General features: G+C 32.6%; 3 protein-coding genes across 7 annotated transcripts in view; 1 reads left to right on the top strand and 2 right to left on the bottom strand.

Moving 5' to 3' along the window:
• Positions 1-90: 90 nt before the first annotated feature.
• Pcl (polycomb protein Pcl) lies at positions 91-13,065 on the bottom strand. Of its 4 annotated transcripts, none has more exons than XM_012495110.3 (11): positions 11,508-11,810; positions 10,998-11,127; positions 10,290-10,435; positions 9,956-10,156; positions 9,635-9,826; positions 9,235-9,407; positions 8,947-9,142; positions 8,589-8,830; positions 8,315-8,506; positions 8,009-8,225; positions 91-7,911 (listed from the first exon to the last, which is right to left on the bottom strand). In XM_012495110.3, exons 3-11 carry the CDS (start codon positions 10,419-10,421, stop codon positions 6,982-6,984), a joined length of 2,475 nt encoding a protein of 824 aa, XP_012350564.1. In that variant the 5' UTR covers positions 10,422-10,435; positions 10,998-11,127; positions 11,508-11,810; the 3' UTR covers positions 91-6,981. The 4 variants fall into 4 exon arrangements, with proteins under 4 accessions (XP_012350564.1, XP_086765762.1, XP_086765763.1 ...); XM_086909636.1 differs by having other exon boundaries at positions 10,988-11,127; XM_086909637.1 differs by lacking the exons at positions 10,998-11,127; positions 11,508-11,810 and adding an exon at positions 13,006-13,065.
• A 377-nt stretch (positions 13,066-13,442) lies between these two features.
• LOC100870970 (leucine-rich repeat-containing protein 57) lies at positions 13,443-14,618 on the bottom strand. The gene has a single exon (XM_003690842.4). It carries the CDS (start codon positions 14,616-14,618, stop codon positions 13,902-13,904), a length of 717 nt encoding a protein of 238 aa, XP_003690890.1. The 3' UTR covers positions 13,443-13,901.
• Positions 14,619-15,241: 623 nt separating this feature from the next.
• C3G (C3G guanyl-nucleotide exchange factor) overlaps positions 15,242-19,389 on the top strand; it is an 81,777-nt gene continuing 77,629 nt past the window's right edge. The window contains exon 1 of one of the 2 annotated variants that reach the window (XM_086909631.1): positions 15,242-15,408. In XM_086909631.1, coding sequence (XP_086765757.1) covers positions 15,375-15,408 — 34 coding nt within the window. In that variant the 5' untranslated portion in view covers positions 15,242-15,374. The remainder of the gene's footprint in view (positions 15,409-19,389) is intronic. The other variant, XM_086909634.1, reaches the window with a different exon arrangement.

Here is a 19,389-nt window from a genome sequence, read left to right on the forward strand (position 1 = left end):
AAAAAAAAAAAAAAAAGAATCGTCATAATCGAGAATTTCTAAAAATATAGAAAACGAAGGTAAATTAATAACATTAAAATGATCACTGAATTTCATTGAATTGAAGAGGTCATGAAGAATTCACTTTATTAAACGACGAAAGGAAACAAAAAGATCGCTGAACAACGATGATCGCAATATTCGTACAAAGTGCAGGCGGTGTATATACAATCTTTCACTCACTTTCTCTCTTTCTTTCGTACACTTTTTCTCTCTCAATCTTGCTACAGAAGTAACCTTAAGAATGGAAATGTAAGCGAAAACGTAACCAAGAGATCCTTGAACGAAACGGTTCACAATTATCACACGGAAAATCACCGCCGTCACGTTCTTTCGCTTTCGTTTTTTCATTTATCGAGGCTCTCGAGGAAGACGAAATTTCGAATTCAAATTTTCCTAATTATTTCCTTCCTCTCGATCTATCGAGCGATTCGATTTATATTAATTTTTTTTAGAGAAAAATCGGAATGATTCGATTTCGAATTCGATTCATATTTCGATCGATATTCTCTCAATGAGAACCGTCCATATCGAAAGATCGCTCGTTTACGTTTTTATCCCCGTTTCTTCGATATCTTTCACAGGTTACGATCGCGCATCACGTAAATTCATACATTCTCTCCTTATTTCTCTCGGACTTTCATCATTCATTCGTAGTCACATCTCTTCGCTCGAGGAAATTATAAAAAAATTCTTTCCTTTTCTTCCACGCAAGTCGCAAATTTCACGATGAATTGGACATTTTTCTTAATGATATTACAATCGGATATCGCAGAAAAATTATTAGCAATTTGTTGGCACCTATTTTCGAGCGAGCTTTCGTTGTTTGAGGTATTTTCTGCAGGTCGATCTTTTTTTTCTGTGTACAAGATGGTGAGAAATTCAAGAAATTTTTATAATATTCGTAATATTCGTTAAATTAAGTGAACGTAAATAACATTGAACTTAATTACGATAAATTATCGTAGACTTAATATAAAAAATTATGATAAAAAATTATAAAAGTCTTTTTTGACTATACATGTTTTATGTATCATATAATACTAATAAGGATTTTTTTTAAAGTATATTATTGTAGACTACTAAAAGTTTTCTAAAAATATTTGAAAATACATATATTATTTTTTGCTCGATGATTTGTCAAATAGCATTACATTATTTATTTAAGTGAATGAGATCACAACGTATTATTATTAATTTTTGGTTCTATTTTTTTTATTTTTTTTTAGCCATAAGTTTCTACTTATCAAGGCTTCTCCAGAATTTTTATACGTAGAGTATAATGTAGAATTTAATGCCCCGACATTAATTACTTTCTTATAAAAATTCTGAAGATTTTTATTTTAATAAGCTTCTATTGGCATAAGATTTTATGTTTAAATTAAACTAAAATATAAAAGAAGAAAAAAAATCATTCTTTTCAATGAATTCATAATACAATCTAAACGAATACGAAAATTTATCACTCGGACAACATTTTTTTTTTTTTAAGGGACGAAAAACGAATAAATAAACATATTTTATAAAATAAATAAATGTAACTTTAAATTAAATTTAAATTCAAATTAGTGAAATATTACACTAATACGAAATTGGAATATATTTGGCTAGACTTAACATTTAAACCTATGATTACACAAAATTCTATCGCCTACTTTAACGAATATTTCGTATATTTAAAAATGCAAGAATATTTATAACGAGAACATCTTGTACAACTGTTCATGAAAAGACATACATATGATCGTTTGCTTAAAATTAAATATTATCTCTTGTTAGAAACATTGTGTTTATTAAATATATACGTTCGGTAATTATGAACAATTTTCTCATACAAAAATTCTCTAAACATATTTACATGGACCATTCTAAGTACCCTTGATTCGAGAGCTGCTAATAATTTTTCGTTGATCATTTTTTTTATTTTTTTTTTATTTTTATTCAATCTTCATCGCGAAACACGCGACAAGGATTATTATTTGTTTCACGAGGAAAAAATTGATATTTATTTTTATCTCGATTTATCGACGAAAGGCAAATTATTCGGGCAACCAGCACTCGAATTTTTTTAATTTTATCGGAGGAAAAAAAAAAAAAAGCTTGAACAAAAGCCTGAAAGATTATTATATGAATGATTGACGAGTTGACGAGTTGTAATCGAATGAAAAAGAAGTGTGCTCATCGTTATTTGTGTCGAGAAAAGATATTCTTCCATATTTTGTTTACTAAATGGGCGGTCATTAATAGAATCAAAAAAAAAAAAAAAAAAAAAAAAACCAAGAGAACTAGGAAATACAAATTAGAAAAAACCAAGATGATCAATGCTCCGTTCAAGGCTAATTTTTCTTTTCAAATCATCAATCACACATTTGAACGTTTAAAATGAAGAATTTTCCTTTTTTGAAAAATTGGGGTTGATCAGTTTTTCATCTCACTTTCTTAAAAAAAAAAAATGACAAAAGAAGAACTAAACTTTGAATTAAATTCCTTTAAATTCCACATATCTATCCTCTATAGACGTTTCACACAAACGTATAACATATTATTTTCGAATTATTGCTACAAAGTTAATCTTCGACTAACAGACATTGTACATCAACAATATTGAGCAGTAACAATAAAATATAATTTCAAGAGTGAAAAATCTATTAAAAATATAAATACACGGGGTCCGTTCAAAGCAATCGTGACCACCCACTTGGTATGTAAATTTGATCCGATCTTTTCTCTGATCTGATAAAAAGAACAAGTTTTTCTTTTTTTTCCGCGAAAGAGCAGTGTGTCTAAATAGAGCCACGCACACGATAGTACGGATGTGGTCGGATGCATTCATTCGGAAGCGAGTCGAAGAAGAACAATATCTCCTCCACGACCTCATATTCCGCCAATAATCGCGTTACAAACGTTTACACAAACGTATATTAGAGCTATGCGTATTCCTCGCGTATCTCGTGGAATATCTGCGTTAAAAAACGGGTAAGGGGGGAGGGAGGGAGGGAGGGAGGGAGGTAGGGGGAGGCGGGACCGTAGGGGGAAAGAGGGGCAGTAGTTGTATCTGAAAGGACGACGGGAGGAATATATTTACATATGATACTGGCAGTACATCTTCGTTTTTTTTTTTTTTTTTTTTTTTTTTTCGTCGTGTTGTTTCACGATGTGGAAACGCGGAGTCGAGCTCTCGCCGATCCGACACGAATCGTGCTCGTATACGAAAATCGATCGACTAATATCGAACGCATTTCCTCGGAAATAAGCTCTGCATAATAAGAGCTATTTTTGTTTTATTCGCCTCGCCTCGATACGCGGCTAACGCTGACTTTTGTACAGGAGATGATTGTTTCTAAGCGGAGTTCGTTCGTAGGATATTCTCTGGGATATTTCGTTTCTGTCGTTTCGTCGCTTTCGAACCATTTGTTGTGTTGCGCCTTGTTGCCAGATCGAATATAAAAATTGAAATGAAATGAAATTTTGGATTTATTTTGTCGATTTGAACGAGACTTGGCAATGATCAATGGAAATTTCTAATTTCTTCGGATAATTGGACAGGATATATTATATGCTAAGTCCGATTTTAAATATCGATTTCACCGAATAAAGAAATTCGTAATTTTTCATTTCACATTTTCATCGGACTCGATCTGCAATTGGCATACTTGGAGGAGACCTCAACGAAAAACAGGCCCCCCGTGAAAACGGAAAATCAATTCATTTTCGTGGAACTTATATAATAGATAATAGACCGCAAGAACGTGACAAAATGAAAAAAGTAGGGGAGAAATTAGTTTAACAATACAATGAGTAATAACGCAACACCCGATTAAATGATTAATCAATACGTTCGTTCACTGATACAAGCGTCGATCTTACATCATTCTCTCTAAGTAACCTATAATAGAACGTATATATGAGAAACAATGAAACGATCACGAAACTTCGATGACGTTGATCGAGGAGAGAAAAGAAAATGGATCGTTAACTTCCTCTTCGTGTAGTCTGATCGCGAGTTCGATCATTCGTGCGAAAAATGCACGAATATTTTATTAACATTTTTCCTTCTTTTCTTTTTTTTTTTTTTCAACAACGCAAGCAAAAAGAAAGAAAAAAGAAAAGAAAATAACTCTACGTACACGAGAACACGGTTTAAGTTGTACTTAAGCTCACCTCGTTTCCGGTTCTTCGTGCGTAACGATGAACGAAGAAGAAAACGGGAGAACGAAAGAAACTTATACGTATAAACGCAAGAGCGTACGTTTAATTAAGAAAAATTAACGTATCATAGCGCAGTATATTGTCTAACTTGTCGTTTATTAAATTATAACTTAAATGTTTGGCAGTGTCTTCGTCCAATATTTACCTATATACGCTTCCTTTAGAGAGTACAATAACGCTTCGCGCCAGTACCGCACAATTATGGAAATAAGATATGCGTACTATTTGAGTATCTATTGTACAAAACCGTTACGAAAATTCTATTTTGTAAAGTGTATAATAATGTGATTAAAAGTCTGAACACACTTGAACACATTCTTTTTCTAATACGCGAAGACAATCAAAAGAAAAATTTCTTTTGAAAGAAAAACAATGTAAAAACTTATAGGAAAATGAGTGTGTGTTTAATTATGGGCAGAAAATTGTACATATAGAGAGAAATTGATAATTTCAATTCACCATCACTAAAGTTTAACCTCACCGAACTTACAAACAATAGTCGGTCGCGACTTTGTAAAATCTCTCTAAAGGAGTTACAATGGAGAAAAAAAAAAAAAAAAAAAATTATTACGTATAGTAGATTAAATAAATAGCGCTTAAAAATACCTATCTTAGGTAAGTCTGTCTATGCATGAATGACTCGCGGATTTCTCATATCCAGATATTTAGGAAAAATTCGTACGATTATTATTTTATGAAAAAATCGAAAATCAAATGAACAAACGCAAAATCGAATAGATTACGCGAAACATGATTTTTTTCTCTCGATTCTTTGTATTTTTAGTATCTAAAGAAAGACTCGATTATCAAATGACTACAACCTTTCTTACTAAAAATTTTTCGTTGTTACATTCTAATTGTAATAATTCTTACTATAGCCGTCCCAAATAAACTATTAAATAATATTAGATTCGAATTGCATAAGTAAGAGTATAGTATAATTGTGTGGACAAATAAATTTCTTCGACATTATTTTTGATAAATTCTGATGAAATAGATTCAAGAACTTAACGAGGAATCGTTCAAATTTTCTTTCAAATGTTTACTGATCAGTAAGTTCTGACCATAGATTCTGTGCTGTATCGATTCTATAATTCGAGAATCAGACAAATGATTGTAATATAAATGATTTTGTACGAATATTCATTATTAATTTTATTAATTCAAGTCGTATCAGCGTTCATTTAAAATTCATTCTAAGAAACTTAAAACAAATTTTCGAGTAATGGAAAAATGTCTACGCGAATGTCTATATTACATGCGAACAAATATTTTCACATGCCCTACATTTTTTCCTTCTCTTTTTTTCTTTTTTCTTTTTAATATAACAAGAACAGTTTATAAAGATTCGCTACATTTCGAGTTCAAAATGATCTCCTCTTCTTCGCAATTCGGAAAACCATAGAGAAAATTTACAACGTTATCCTTTGCACAGATAACTTTGGCCAACCACTTACGTACTCAGCTCTGCGACTTTTTAAATTGTACGTTATTACGAAATAGGTATGTTCTTTCCTTTTAGTCTTGTATAATAATGAGCAATGCTAGAACCGCATCCTCATCATCTTGAACCGTATATGAAAAATAAAAATTCTTTTCTAATTTCATTCGTATTAATGAATAATTGCATTGTTAACGACTATATTTATTATTAAACATTATGTATTCGAGCGTAAAATTTAACTATAAAAGACAAATTGGTGCAAGTGTGGCAGTATGATTATGTGTTATTAATTAATGATTTTGATTTTATTTATATTGTCATATGGATAGAAGATGTAGACAACAGTTCAAGAAGATGAAGTTACAGAAGCGGATGTCTATCTCTACGATTGTATTGAAAAATAACCTTTTGCAGGATGTCTGCTTTTTCTTTTTTATTCCATATTTTTCTTTTATTCTTTAAATACTAACCACTAACGGTCGCTAGTATGTTAGATCAAGTGAGAGGAACAATTGTCAGTTTTTCAATTCGCTTTTTTTTTTTTTTTTTTTTTTTCTCTTTCCTTCTTGTCATCGGGATCATGGTCTGCTCCGTAACTCATAAAAAAAGGAGCGATTGGCCAATCTCTAATGAATGCAAAATCCAGCGCAAATGATTCTCTTTGCTTTACATTCGTCGATTTTTTTTGCGAAACTACTATGCTACAATATATACAATTTATAAAGCAATGTATCTGATTGTTCTTGTAAATGTTTTCCTTATACGTGCATTTTTTATTTGCCTTTGTATTAAAATAGATATACAAACGTTAATTGAATTTTATGCATCGAAGCTAATCATGGACGGTACATTTTAAATATAAAAATCTGAATCGAATAGAAAATTCACGCTTTTTATACGGATAATAAAAGAAAAATGTGAATCGATATTTTATTTTGAATAAGCTGCAAAACAAATTCATTGTCCAGCAATGAATTCATTGTTATTGTTGTTTGGAACAGTGTCTTCATAAGACTCGATCTGTTGAACGAATAAAATAAAATTTACATTTGCAAGAACAGTCACACATCGTACACCAATTAATAATACATACTTATTACATAAAAATATGTAACGAATGGCAGTGCATGTGACACAGATCAATTTGCCACTAATCATTTCTCTTACACACATCGAGCGAGCCTTTTGAAAATGATCGAGCAACAATTTAACGCTGCCCTTGCTCGACGATGTAACGAAAATTTTATATGATTGCAATGCATTTATAATCATAAACAAATTATTTATTGTTAAGTGTTAAGTCCCTCCCACTCGATTAGGTATTGAGTCTGACCGTTTGGTCCTATCCTTTTTGCTCTGATGACGAACTTTTCACCAGCAGCGATTCTATTAGCTGCTCCAAAATATATGTTCACCGATGACTTTAGATCATCCAGAGATATGTCGGGCGCACTTTGTTTAACGGGTGAACACTTTGGAGATGAAGGTACACTACCTTTCTTTTGCGGTTGCGGATCCGGGGGTGGTAATTTGTCATTGCTTTGACGTTGTCTAAGTCTCCTTCCATTTAAGGCATAATCAACACAATTTCCAATTTGACTACTAGCACTGCTTGAGGCACCGTTAAACGAACTTCTTAAATTCCTTGCAAACTCACTTTTAACTTCGTTATTACGCGCCGGTAAGATGGTTGCCGTCTTACTGGCAGTATGTTGATATTGTTGTTGTATTTGTTGTTGCGACGGACGTCCTCTCCGATGTTGACGTCTACGTTTTACTTGCCCATTTCTGTCTATAATAATGTCTTTTTCCGATAATTGTCTTTTGGCTGGCCGTACTACCGGCGGTTGAGATATAACAGGAGTAAGCGGTAGAGGTAATGTGATTGGACATTGATTGTACGGTGACGGGGTACTTGAATTTGTTTGATTGAGATTACCGGGTGTACCCAATAAATCACTGAGATTTCTAAAAGGATTATTCTTGCCTTCAAAATCCTTGGGTGGTGGAATAAAGGAGTCCAAAGTCCCTCTTGAACTAGTTTCATCCCCACTTGTATCCGCAGGCGTCGATGGTGGTAAAGGATACATCAATTCCACAGAACTAGGCACAGATAATTCAGATATACCCGAGGTTGTAGCAGGGGGTGTAGGTGGACCAGAAACTGAAGTTGGAGGTGTAGGTGGTAGATCAGATGTTTCCGAGTTTCGAGATTTGCTCTATTTTAATGAACATTTAAATTTTTATTGTTTTTGTTACATGAATCTAATATTATATATGTGATACCATATTTATTACATTTATTATGTATGATACCTTAGCTATAGCATTTTTTAGCAGTTTCCTTGCTTTTCTATATCTAGCTTCTCGAACACCTTGAGCCTTACTCAAGGCAGCATCACCTTTTTCTCTTTTCTTATGTTTACGTAACATTCTTTCACGAGAACTTCCTAACGCCATTAAACGTCTTCTTCTTTGTAAACTGAGTTTAGGAAATGGGAATGATTTCTTTACAAAGCCACCTCCACTATACCTATAAGAAATAAAAAAAATAATAACTCGAAACTTGTTTTATCAAAGTGTTTTAATGCTTTTTCAATAAATTAAATTAAGAGAATCTACCTTTCTCGTAAAGATTGTGTAGATTGACTCGGTGGACTTGGACTTGGACACGAACTTTGTTCCGCTTCCGAGTTTTGATAAATTGTTCCACGCATCACTACATCCGATGGATTCACTGGAATTTCTAAATTTTCTGCTGTGCTTTGTTTTAATGCAGTTAATTGTTTTGTACTTTCTGGTAAAGATATCGGTCTGAAACAATAAGATTTTTTTTTAAGATCCTGCTGATCAATAAATAATTAAAGCACGTGTTTCGAGCAATTAAATAACTAACCCTGTAGGTGGAGGAAGATATTGCAGTCTTTTATTAGCACCCCAGCATCTACGTAACACAGAATCATCTATTACACCAGTTGCTGGAAGATTAACAATTGGACATGGTGGTGGTAATCTAACTCTAAGACCCCATATCGTAGTACGTTTTTTTATTTCTCTGCCGCATTTGAACCTGTTTCTATTATTTGTCAATATCCCTAGTATAGATTCTCTGCGTATTTGAGCACTGACATCCCTGATCTGATAGTAAGAAATATATTTATATATATTTATAAATAATCTATTTTTAATTATTTTTAAAGAAAAATAAAAATATTTTAAACTTCATATTTTAAAAATTTATTAAAACTTCTTACCCGAGGTGGAAGCTGTAAAGTATTCCAATTATCATTGGCATAAGGTACAATAACAGTGTCCAAATCATAATACTTTTTAGCATTGTAAACAGTCAAATTGTACAACATCAGGTGCACCAGATCTACCCATTTCAATTCCAGTCGCCGTACGAATTCTTTGCCATAATTGCACATTGAACAAACAAATACGTAAAATCTGTAAATAATATCAATTATGAAACACATTTTAGAAATTTTAAAGGGAAATATAAAAAATTACTATCTTAAGATTATATAATCTAATCTTACCTATCTCCACTGTATAAAGGATAAGTTAGGCAACTAACACATTTTTCATGAAACCATTGCTTGCAACGAGCACATTGCAACATTTGTGTATACCATTCACCATTAAGTCCACAATAACAATAAATTTGTTCTGCATTTACTCTATGATGCACATCCCAATTTAACATATTAGGCTGTAATAAATATTAACTATAAATTTTATGAGTATTTCAATACATTTTTTAATAAAATAAAATATTTTAATATGATTAAAAGAAAAAAAAAATTAGTTATTACTCAATTATACTCAACTACTCAATTATACTATTATACTATTATATTATTATATATTATACTACTCAATTATATCAAATACTATAATAATATTAATACTATAAAAGAATATATTTTAGATACTTACATCATACGGCAACTTTGTCATATCATCTGGTGGTGGCTGAGGTTGGTCCCTACCACTGCAAACTTTTCTGATACTTGCCTTTACCATAGAAGTTTTTGGTTCTATAACTTCACGTGTCCTTGGTTGACTATCTATACATCTTTTACACATCCAATGTGCCTCAGCTGCAGTTTCTTCTTTTAATATCTGAGGCTGTAAGGATATATATTTTTTTATAATAATTTTACAATTTGTTGTATTCATATAATTCATGTAATTATATGTTAACAACATATAATTATATGAATTTTTTTTGTATAGATACAAATTGTATATTATTACCTGATGACAAAGTTGATGATAACCACGACCACATTTGTCACAAACTATAATGTCATTATCAGTCTTGGGCTGAGATTTTTTACAAAGAACGCACATAACATCAGAATCTGGCATTGAAAGCTTTGTCAGCTCCTTAACAGAGGACCATGCGGAGGTGTTGTCCATAAATTTGACAAGGCATTTCTCCCTTGCCAAATCCACCTATATATAAGGTGTTTAATATAGTCAAACTTCTAACTATGATAAATCTAACAGCGAAACACAATGTAATCATGTTTTATTAAAAGACATAAAAAAAATCAATTAATAATAGAAAAATGTTACACAAATATACCTCAACAATTGTTCCAAGATAAAATTTTCCATCCTTGTGTTGTAGAAGAACATCATCCCCATGAGAGAAACCCAATTTCTGTTCCCTCGTAGTACTATCCGGCGCTGCCAGACTTTCTTCTGGCTCTGACATTTTCTACCCTGTTTCTATAGTCATACAAAACAATAGAAATATATTTTAACATATTGCAATAGTTATCAAATCAAATCAAATCTAAATAATAATAATTAAAAAAAAGTTATTTAACTTGATTGAGATATTATAGATAATTTCATTAGAAATATTTTAAAACCATTGTTTTCAAAAATATTATAAATTTATTAGGTTTTTAAACTAATATTTTATTTATATATATTCTAATCAATAAAAAGTGAATATATATAAAAAATATATTATTTTGTTTTGAGGCTAAATAATAATATTAACAAGAAGAATATTTATAATGTTAGTTATAACCATTACATATATTTATGTGTTAAATTATTTTTTAATACTGTAATTATAAAATACAAAATGACAATTAATCTCTTATAAAATAGGTCTTATGAAAATAAAAAAAGATTTAATAATTTTTTAAGAATAATAACTACTAATCAAGAAAATAGTTAACATTTCGAATATAACCACAGAATCTTAGTTAGTACAGAATCTTCTCTTTAAAATGTTTTGTTGAAATCCGAAAGGAAAGCAAATCTTACATGCACGTACACATAATGCTTGGTCCACGCAAATGTGTAAAATAGATGGTCGTCCGCCAAATCATTCATTTATTGTACGTGTCCATTACAAGTGGCGATAAGTACGTTACAAGAATCAAAAAAGTATCGCAAAAAAATACCTGCGAAAGAAATAACGACCATATGATCGGCATCTCATTAAAAACCAGTCCGCGCGCTCTCGCTCTCGTTAACGAACGAGAGCACCTACAAATGCTGTTCTAAACAAGACGAAACGTCGCGCACGAGCGGCTACACTTTCGAGAACTTTTTTATCATCGATGACAAGTATCCAATGTGAAATCAAACTTTCTGCTGATCAAGAAAATAGGAAAGACCTAAAAACCGATCAATTGACGAAGACACTGGTGATACGATAGACACGAACAACCCCCGGGACAGCTCCTAGCACCGGGCGGTGCTTGGACCCGGTGGTGGTGTTTTTAGGACAGAAGACCGCGCGAATATCGTTCGATCTCTGAACACCTTTTGTATGTCGTACCTCAGCGTCTTAGCTGTGGAATCACGCGCGATGTTCGGCCCTCATTTTCCGATTCCCGTCAGCCATTTACAACCATGGGGGCCCCGCCACGGTCGGTAGCTCTGAGACACACAATCGCGGCGCGGCAAAACCCTATCTCGTGAAGTCAGGATGGCGACACGCCGGCACGCATGCAACCGTAACGATCACAGCGGCGTCCGGATACCCACGTCGGCCACCCTCAGGATTACCACACGCCCTTAGTCACGGACATCACCGCCGCGAACTCGGTGCACTTTCATTGTGTCCCTTGAAAATTCGAATAAGCACCGTCCGCCATGTTCGGGGAAACACTTGCTAGAAACTACGATGGTCAACTAAGCTACTGTGGTGGCAGTGCTCCCCGTAGGGATGTCTAACGAAACAGGGACGCCCATTTCTCGCGTTACACTTATTAGTTTTGTTTAGAAAGTATAATACTGTTGCCGGAGCATTATAAGATTATTGAAAACAGTTCATTAACAATATGAATCTTACTTCTAAAATTACATTTCATAGGTATTATAACCTCATATGCGTTCCGTTAATCGAGATATTTAAATAACTATACAAAATATTTTTAAAAAAACATTATTTTTAAATAAAAGAAATAAATTGAACGAATTATGAATAAAAAGAATCATATATGTTCTTTTTTTTTTAATTACTTCTATATTATAAGCTATATATTGTGTACGATGTATACGTAAAAATTTATGATCAACATGGTGCAGGGCATTTAAATCTTGATGTACGATCATGGTCGTTAGTTGGACGTTCTATTGTGGTGCAAGTATAATATAAACAATTGATGACAGTGTTGATAAAGATTTTGTTATACTATTATAATTATAAATGATTGTGGTTATAATTTAAAATGTCAAGAATTTTAGAATTGGTTATACACTTAATATCTTTAGATGTTTCAACAATTAGAGTAGTATATCTTCCATACATAAGATTCTTGTCGTCTGTACCCTAGATCTGGATAAGTTTTGTTACGCTTTAAATAATCTAAAACAGATCTTAAAGTGTATAAAAAAAAAATATTGTTGCTAATAAATATAATGATTTATTGAAAAAAATATTATTTTTATATGCTATAATCAATTATTTTAAATTTTATAATTGTAATTACTTTCCGTGATTAATTTGCAAACAAAATATAAATTCATAAAATGATTTCATATATTGTTTACGTATAAATAATGTGACTTTAATAACATAATTTTAAACAATTATACAAAATAGGTACATAAAAACAATATAAGCTTCTGATCATTGGTTATTCATATATTAACTGATCATCGAATATTGAATACACTCTAAAATTAGCTGTAATTGTTCAGTCGGCAAAAGAGTGGAATACAAATCTCTTATACCTAACAAAGTAATAGTTAAGCTACTCACGTATTCGCAAGTGAAGGGTTGCTAACTTGGAAGTTGAAACATGTAACTTTTTTTACTGCCCGTAACTCACCTGTCGATTTTTTTTTTATTTAATTTCAGCAGCTCTTCCTGTTGAGAAAGTAAAGACCAGACACGCCATTTTGGGATGCAAAAGATCATTTGTTTTTCACTTACAATGGTAAGATAATTTTGCTTGCATACATCCAGTTATATATATTACAATTATGATAAAAATTATTAAGAAATGAATAAAAATATTATATATTAAAAATAAATTTGAAATTTATTTTTACAAAATTTAATCTATAATATTTTTTAATTGTACGATATAATTTTGCATATTTATAATAAATGGTTACGATAATTTTGAAAATATTTCATACAATTTTAATTATTTATATTTTGTAATATATAAAGAAATTTAAAAAAATGTTACGTTTTTATCTTAATTTGTATGTAATGAAGATAAAAAAAAAATATATATAAAAAAAAAAAAAATACAAAAGATTTTTACAAAACATATTTTATTATTTAATACATTTTATCTATACATCTTAATGATGCATAAATTGTATAAGAACGTAATTGTTGCGTATAAGAACATTTTTATAAGAATTGCAGTGTAATTCGAAATATCAGGACATCATTTTATAATTCGTGTAATAAAAATTATAATCTAGTATAAATACTGCATTAGATCAATGGTTTCATATATAGACTCTATATAGTTTATCGTGCTCATTTAACGAACGCTTTGTAGAAAAGTGTTTTTTTGTATAAGCATTCACATTATTAAAAACATTATTATCAATTAATTTGAAAATTTTATTTCTATATTATATTATCGCAGGTATCGAGTATAATTACGCGAACACGATGCGGCATCTTTTTCAATGTTATAAAATAATTATACGTATAATAATTACCTATAATAGATTTAGTAATAAATATTCATTAAAATATATCTTAAAAGAGTTTTTTCTTTACAGCAGTATATCTTTCCATATAGTTATCATAACCATCAAGATTAGCAAATTGTTTCATTTCAAATAAATTTCCTTCGACAGACAGAACTGAAATTTTAGAATTTTTCAAAATTTTAATAGGTATTGCATTCAGTTGTAAACAATTTTCTTCAAGTCTTAATGTTTTTAGGCGCGAACATTCCGCCAATTTCTCAGATATAGTTGATATCTGATTTTGATTGAGGTTAAGTTCAACTATATGTAACGCTCCAGCCGCATCAGGGATTGTCGTAATTCGATTCTTCGATAAATCTAACACATCCAGAAATTTTAAGTCACAAAACATAGGAGGAAATTCGGTTATACGATTGTCAGATAAGTTGACTTGTTTCAATCGTGTTAATTTTGACAAAGACCATGGGATAGTTTTTATTTGATTCGAGCTTGCATTTAAACATTCTAATTTTGTTAATGCTCCAAGTGCTTCGGGTAAAGTTGTCAATTTATTATGATTAACATTCAATAACTTTAATAATGTAAAATTACCAATATTATCGGGAATATGAACAAATTCGTTTTCCGATAAATCCAATGTACGTAGCAACGGTGCCAAAGCTAATAAATTTTGTGGAAATTCGTGGAGTTTTCTTCGTGACAATTTTAATGTTCCGGTTTTCTTTGCAGTCTCGTAATGCTGTTTTAAACCAGAGTTTCCCATTTTTCGTTGACATAAAACAAGATAAACCCATATGCTTATTTCTAAATATTTTATATATTACACTTTTTAAGTGAATTATGTCAATATGCTTATTAATTCTTGAGAAGCAGAAATATAATTTTTGTCAAATATTTTATTTTTTAATTATTTTTTAAACGATCATTTAATTTATAGAAAATTCACATAATTTTTTACTATACATTTTCAATCGATGCTCGGTACTCACACTTTTTCATAATAATGTAAACACATTGAACTATACTTTGTTACAGATTATATTCAATCATCGGTGGACAATGATTTTTGCGTGCCACTGTATCAACGTAGCAAAGCCAGTTGTTGCGTCGCCACTCTTTCGATTAATTTTCACACGGCAATATTTATGGTGTCAATCGTTGCAAATTAATCAATATCGTTTACACTTTTATGTAAAAATAGCCGTGGAACATGTTTCGTTCGTAAAAATCGTTCAGGAGCATCCTTTTTGAATCGAAAATTGAATGAAATGTCACCCGAATGACAGTCCGTCGGCCATGTTGGACTGATGCTGACTATGTTCAAATTCTGGCCGCGTGATGGCGGTTCGCGCGCTCGCGCCCCGAAAGATGGCTGACAAACGAAGATGTAGCGGTGCACGTCGGGTTTACATCAGACTGAAAACGCCGCGGCAGCCACTGGTGTGTAGTTTACGATGCGGTCTTTCGTAGAAATAGTGAGATAGTGTCGTGGTTCGAGAGGACATACTATCGGCTAGCTATGGCCTCCATGCCGAAGTCGGAGAAGCATGCAGGTAAGTGATACTTATACTATGACCTACGATGAAAGAGAACGAATACGATGTTCTGTAACAACGACGGAACCCGGTCTCCGTGATCGTTGTTCTTTTTTCCTCTGTCAATCAAGTTCTTATTCGTTCACAAAGAACGAATGTATCATAAAAAATTTTCATAACATTTAACATCATGGAACGCCGCTGTAGTAATTACCATCGATAATCTAAATATTAGTGAAGAAATTCTTCGCGGACGCTACCCGGACGCGAAACGTCAAAAGCATATGCGTGTGACCTGATGTAAGCATGTCTCTATATATCGCATCCCTTTCTTTCTTTCGTCTTTGTTTCACATTGTACCACTGTTCGAGATATTAATTTTGTATTTAACAATTACAATAAGCTTTTTCAAAGATGTATAATGTACCTTTCGACAAACATCGTTCGACGAATGCCAATTACAAAATGAACGATAATCGCTTGATAAATCAACATTCACAATCTCATCTTTCGTTCGATTCATCGAGGTTATCGATTATCTCTCGTATCATTCGAATTTTAGAGATTCAAAATTTCATAGAGAATTAACGAATTCACTTTTGATATTCGAATCCCTTGAAAAATATCTTGAACTGTCATTTAAAAGAACATCGTATATACGTTTTCGAATATCTATATTTTAAAGAATCGATGTTGCCCGATGTAAAAGAAGGATCGCGCGAAAAATAGAGAGAACGCTACGAAAGGTAAAAGCGTTGTTGATTTTCTCTCTCTAGTAGTCCATAGAACCGAGATTCGTCTCGATGCTCCACCGGTCGCTTTCTTTCTTGAAAAACGAGCCATATATTTCGTGGTAAATGCACGACGCTGGTAATAATACGCGGTCGCCTGGAGAGTGTGTCAATAAACCGTCCACGCGCCAGGGGCGAGCTCAATGTAATTCGAACAGCTGCCCATGTCACGAGTTTTCTAGCCCGCGTTCGCACCCTTCAAAGAGTTAGCTCCTCGGTATCGGTACGACAATATTTTCATGAGAACCGTATTTATTAACCAATATATTTTCTATATATGTCTCGTATCGAAGAATCACACGATTTTATCCATATTCGTATTTTATATATATGAATGATATCGATTTTATATATAATTGAAAAATGTGGAATTTTGTAACATTTTAATTGAAAAAGATATGTGTATATTTATGTCAGTATTTGTTGGGAATTCGTGATTTTCAAATTTTCTAACAAAGGATAACTAATATATTTAATTATATTATACAAAATCTTGCTATAATATGATTCAAATTATCATCTATTAATATATAATCATCAATTATATATCATAATTATCACAATTTAAATTCTAAATGTAATTCTAAATTTTAAAATTCGAAAATAAAAATGAATAAAGTTTAAATGCGATATACTCGTAATTTTAATTTATTATTATAATAATAACAGGTGCGTAACTTATCAGAACTGATACGTTCGACCTCGTAGGGCCGGTGATGGATAGATACACTTAAGTAAAGGCAGTTTGATCAATTTGCCGGATAACGAGTAGCAACTAACTCGGTACCCTACGTCATCTGTCGTTGGGTAATTGTGTTTAATGCGAGTTGATTTGTTGCCGGTTAAAATCATGGCATCTCTATCGTCTTCTGGCATCGTATCTCGCTTCTGAAAAATAGATCCTTGCCCCTCCCTCCTCGCGGTCAAAGAGGATATACGAACGTGACGTGCAAAAAAAGACGTCGACAAAAAGCTGGAGTCATTATCGATTACCGAACTTTTAATGTACTTTTAGCGTCGCGACAAGTTGAAAGTAGCACAAACTTTTTACAAGCTGATCACTTGTATATTTTTTTTTTTCGTGTTCTTCCAACATCTTTTTTTATCGCGAATCTAATCGAAATTCCTTTATAAACGATTCAAAACACATTTCTATTTTCATAATTTTTTTTTTTAAAGAATTTTTTTAAATAAAGAATTAAATACGTAAACATTTATACAATATATCAATTATTTTGTAATAAATTAAATAAAGTCTGAACGGATAGGAAAAATACATAAATATAATCGATATTGCAATTATTGACAAGGAAATGCCAGTCAAGTTGTTCCCATCGATAAATTGTTCTTACAGTGGTTCTCAAACTATCGGTCACGAAGTTCAAGAGGATTATAGAGTAATTTTTAAATTTTCATTTTTTTTAACTAGTCACATTATTCTAAAACTATCAATTATTAAAATATATTAAAAAAAAAGAGAGAGAGAGAGAGATAAACGAAAGAAAATCTACAATATATCACCTATCCACTTCGACAAATCATCGCGATCCTCTCAAAAAAAAATTCCCCCTCTGCGTCGCGTATTCTTTGGTTATGTTCGAAAAAAAAAAATCTCGTTACCAAGGGATGGTTTCTTCCGTTCGCAACAGGGATGAAAATGCTTATATAGAGCATGGTTAACACCACCACGTAGCGCGGAAACACGGACGGAAGAGGAGAAATTGTGTCGTCGGTAGATCGAACGGTATCGCGAACCCGGTCAATAATAAAGCCGCGGCCTCGTTGGGGGAATTCCCTGTGAAAAGCGAACTCTCATTAAATTTCCAGCTAGACGGGCTGGTTCATTGAAATAATTCTATGGTGTGTCGTGCAAAGGTCCACAACCGGTGCTCGAAGGAGATTGGACGACTTTGTCCGCGGAAAGAAAGGAAGTTTGGTGGGAAGCGGGGGCGGTAAAGAGGAGAAAGAAAGTAAAAGAACGTGCGCCAGATCGAGATGTGATTAAATTCTGCGCGTTCTGTGTGTGCTCTTTCCCTTTTCCATCCCCGTGGATATTGTATCCGCGCGATATATAGGCTTTGTTTGAGATTCGACCGCTTTATCCGTTACACGCCTCCCGCTCGATCTTCGAATAGGATCTCCTCCTCGTGAAAATAGGACACGAGGAAATACATACATGTGTAGGCTGTTTGCTCGTGGTAAAAGTGCGTGTTTCACAATTCGGAAGATGGAATTCCCTCCTCTTCTCTCTTTGTCCTTCGTTGGGAGGCGTTGTTAGAGAAATGAAAATCGTGCCAGAGTCTTGGATCCAAGTGTTTCTCAAATATTTGCATTTTTTTTTCTTTTTTTAAACTATGCGCCCTTTTTACAAGATTTCTTTTCAATTTTTTTTTTTTTTTTTTCATTCTCGATAAATAACATCTCCAGTTCATTGGAGGAAATATTATATACCAAAATTCGATCCGCAGCGATATATGAAATACAACCCGCTCGCCTCGATTTTTGATCAAGAAAGTATCTTTCTTTTTTTACGTAAATTAGAGCGTAGGAGAAATTTTATTCGCGTTTTTTTCGCGATTCGAGGCTGAAATTTCGTTAAAAGCGAGCAAGCAGTTTGCAGGAACAAACAACGTGTTGTTTAATCGCATTATTTTCTCTCTCTCTCTCTCTCTCTCTCTCTCTCTCTCTCAATTTCGCCACGCGTGCACCATGTTTCCAGGGTATTCGGATTTAATCAATGACCGGGGAGACTTGAATTAAAGTAAACTTTATACGTCGGGTTGCACGTGGGTCCTGGAAGGGAGAAAACATTCGCGATCTCGTGTAGTCACGTGCATGGGAAAAACGTGACTGGCGGCCGGCCACGCGGGACTAAAAGTATCGGAAACATAAAAAAAAAAAAGTTTCTGCAGGGGTAATCTGCAACCCTTCCGTTCTGCAACCCTCGTACTTCAATGTCGAAACTTTTAAATCTAACCGTGCTTGTTAAATATATATTTCTCTCTCCAATTTTTTTTTTTTCTTTTTATGATTCGCATAGCGAAAGTTTGGAATGGATTAGAGATACAGAAAGGTTGGTCAGAACGTTCGATGGTATATCGTGTTAGATTTTTTTTGCAAATACAATAGAAAGAGGGATTAGGTTCAATTTACAAGGCAAAGGATCTATTCACGAGCTTAAAACAGATAGGCGCATATATTATAGTTC

This window comes from Apis florea, unplaced genomic scaffold (genome assembly GCF_048593485.1).
Source record: "Apis florea isolate Af1SG1 unplaced genomic scaffold, ASM4859348v1 contig_3158_pilon, whole genome shotgun sequence".
Taxonomy (NCBI): Eukaryota; Metazoa; Arthropoda; class Insecta; order Hymenoptera; family Apidae; genus Apis; species Apis florea.

Bases quoted from the DNA above. Each gene is read 5' to 3' on its own strand.
- Pcl (XM_086909637.1), bottom strand. From the start codon at position 10,421: ATGTCAGAGCCAGAAGAAAGTCTGGCAGCGCCGGATAGTACTACGAGG. The intron at 9,143-9,234 runs GTAAGATTAGAT...TATTATTTACAG, and splicing joins CCTTTATACAGTGGAGATAG to ATTTTACGTATTTGTTTGTT. The intron at 7,912-8,008 runs GTATCATACATA...TCATTAAAATAG, and splicing joins TAAAAAATGCTATAGCTAAG to AGCAAATCTCGAAACTCGGA.
- LOC100870970 (XM_003690842.4), bottom strand. From the start codon at position 14,618: ATGGGAAACTCTGGTTTAAAACAGCATTACGAGACTGCAAAGAAAACC.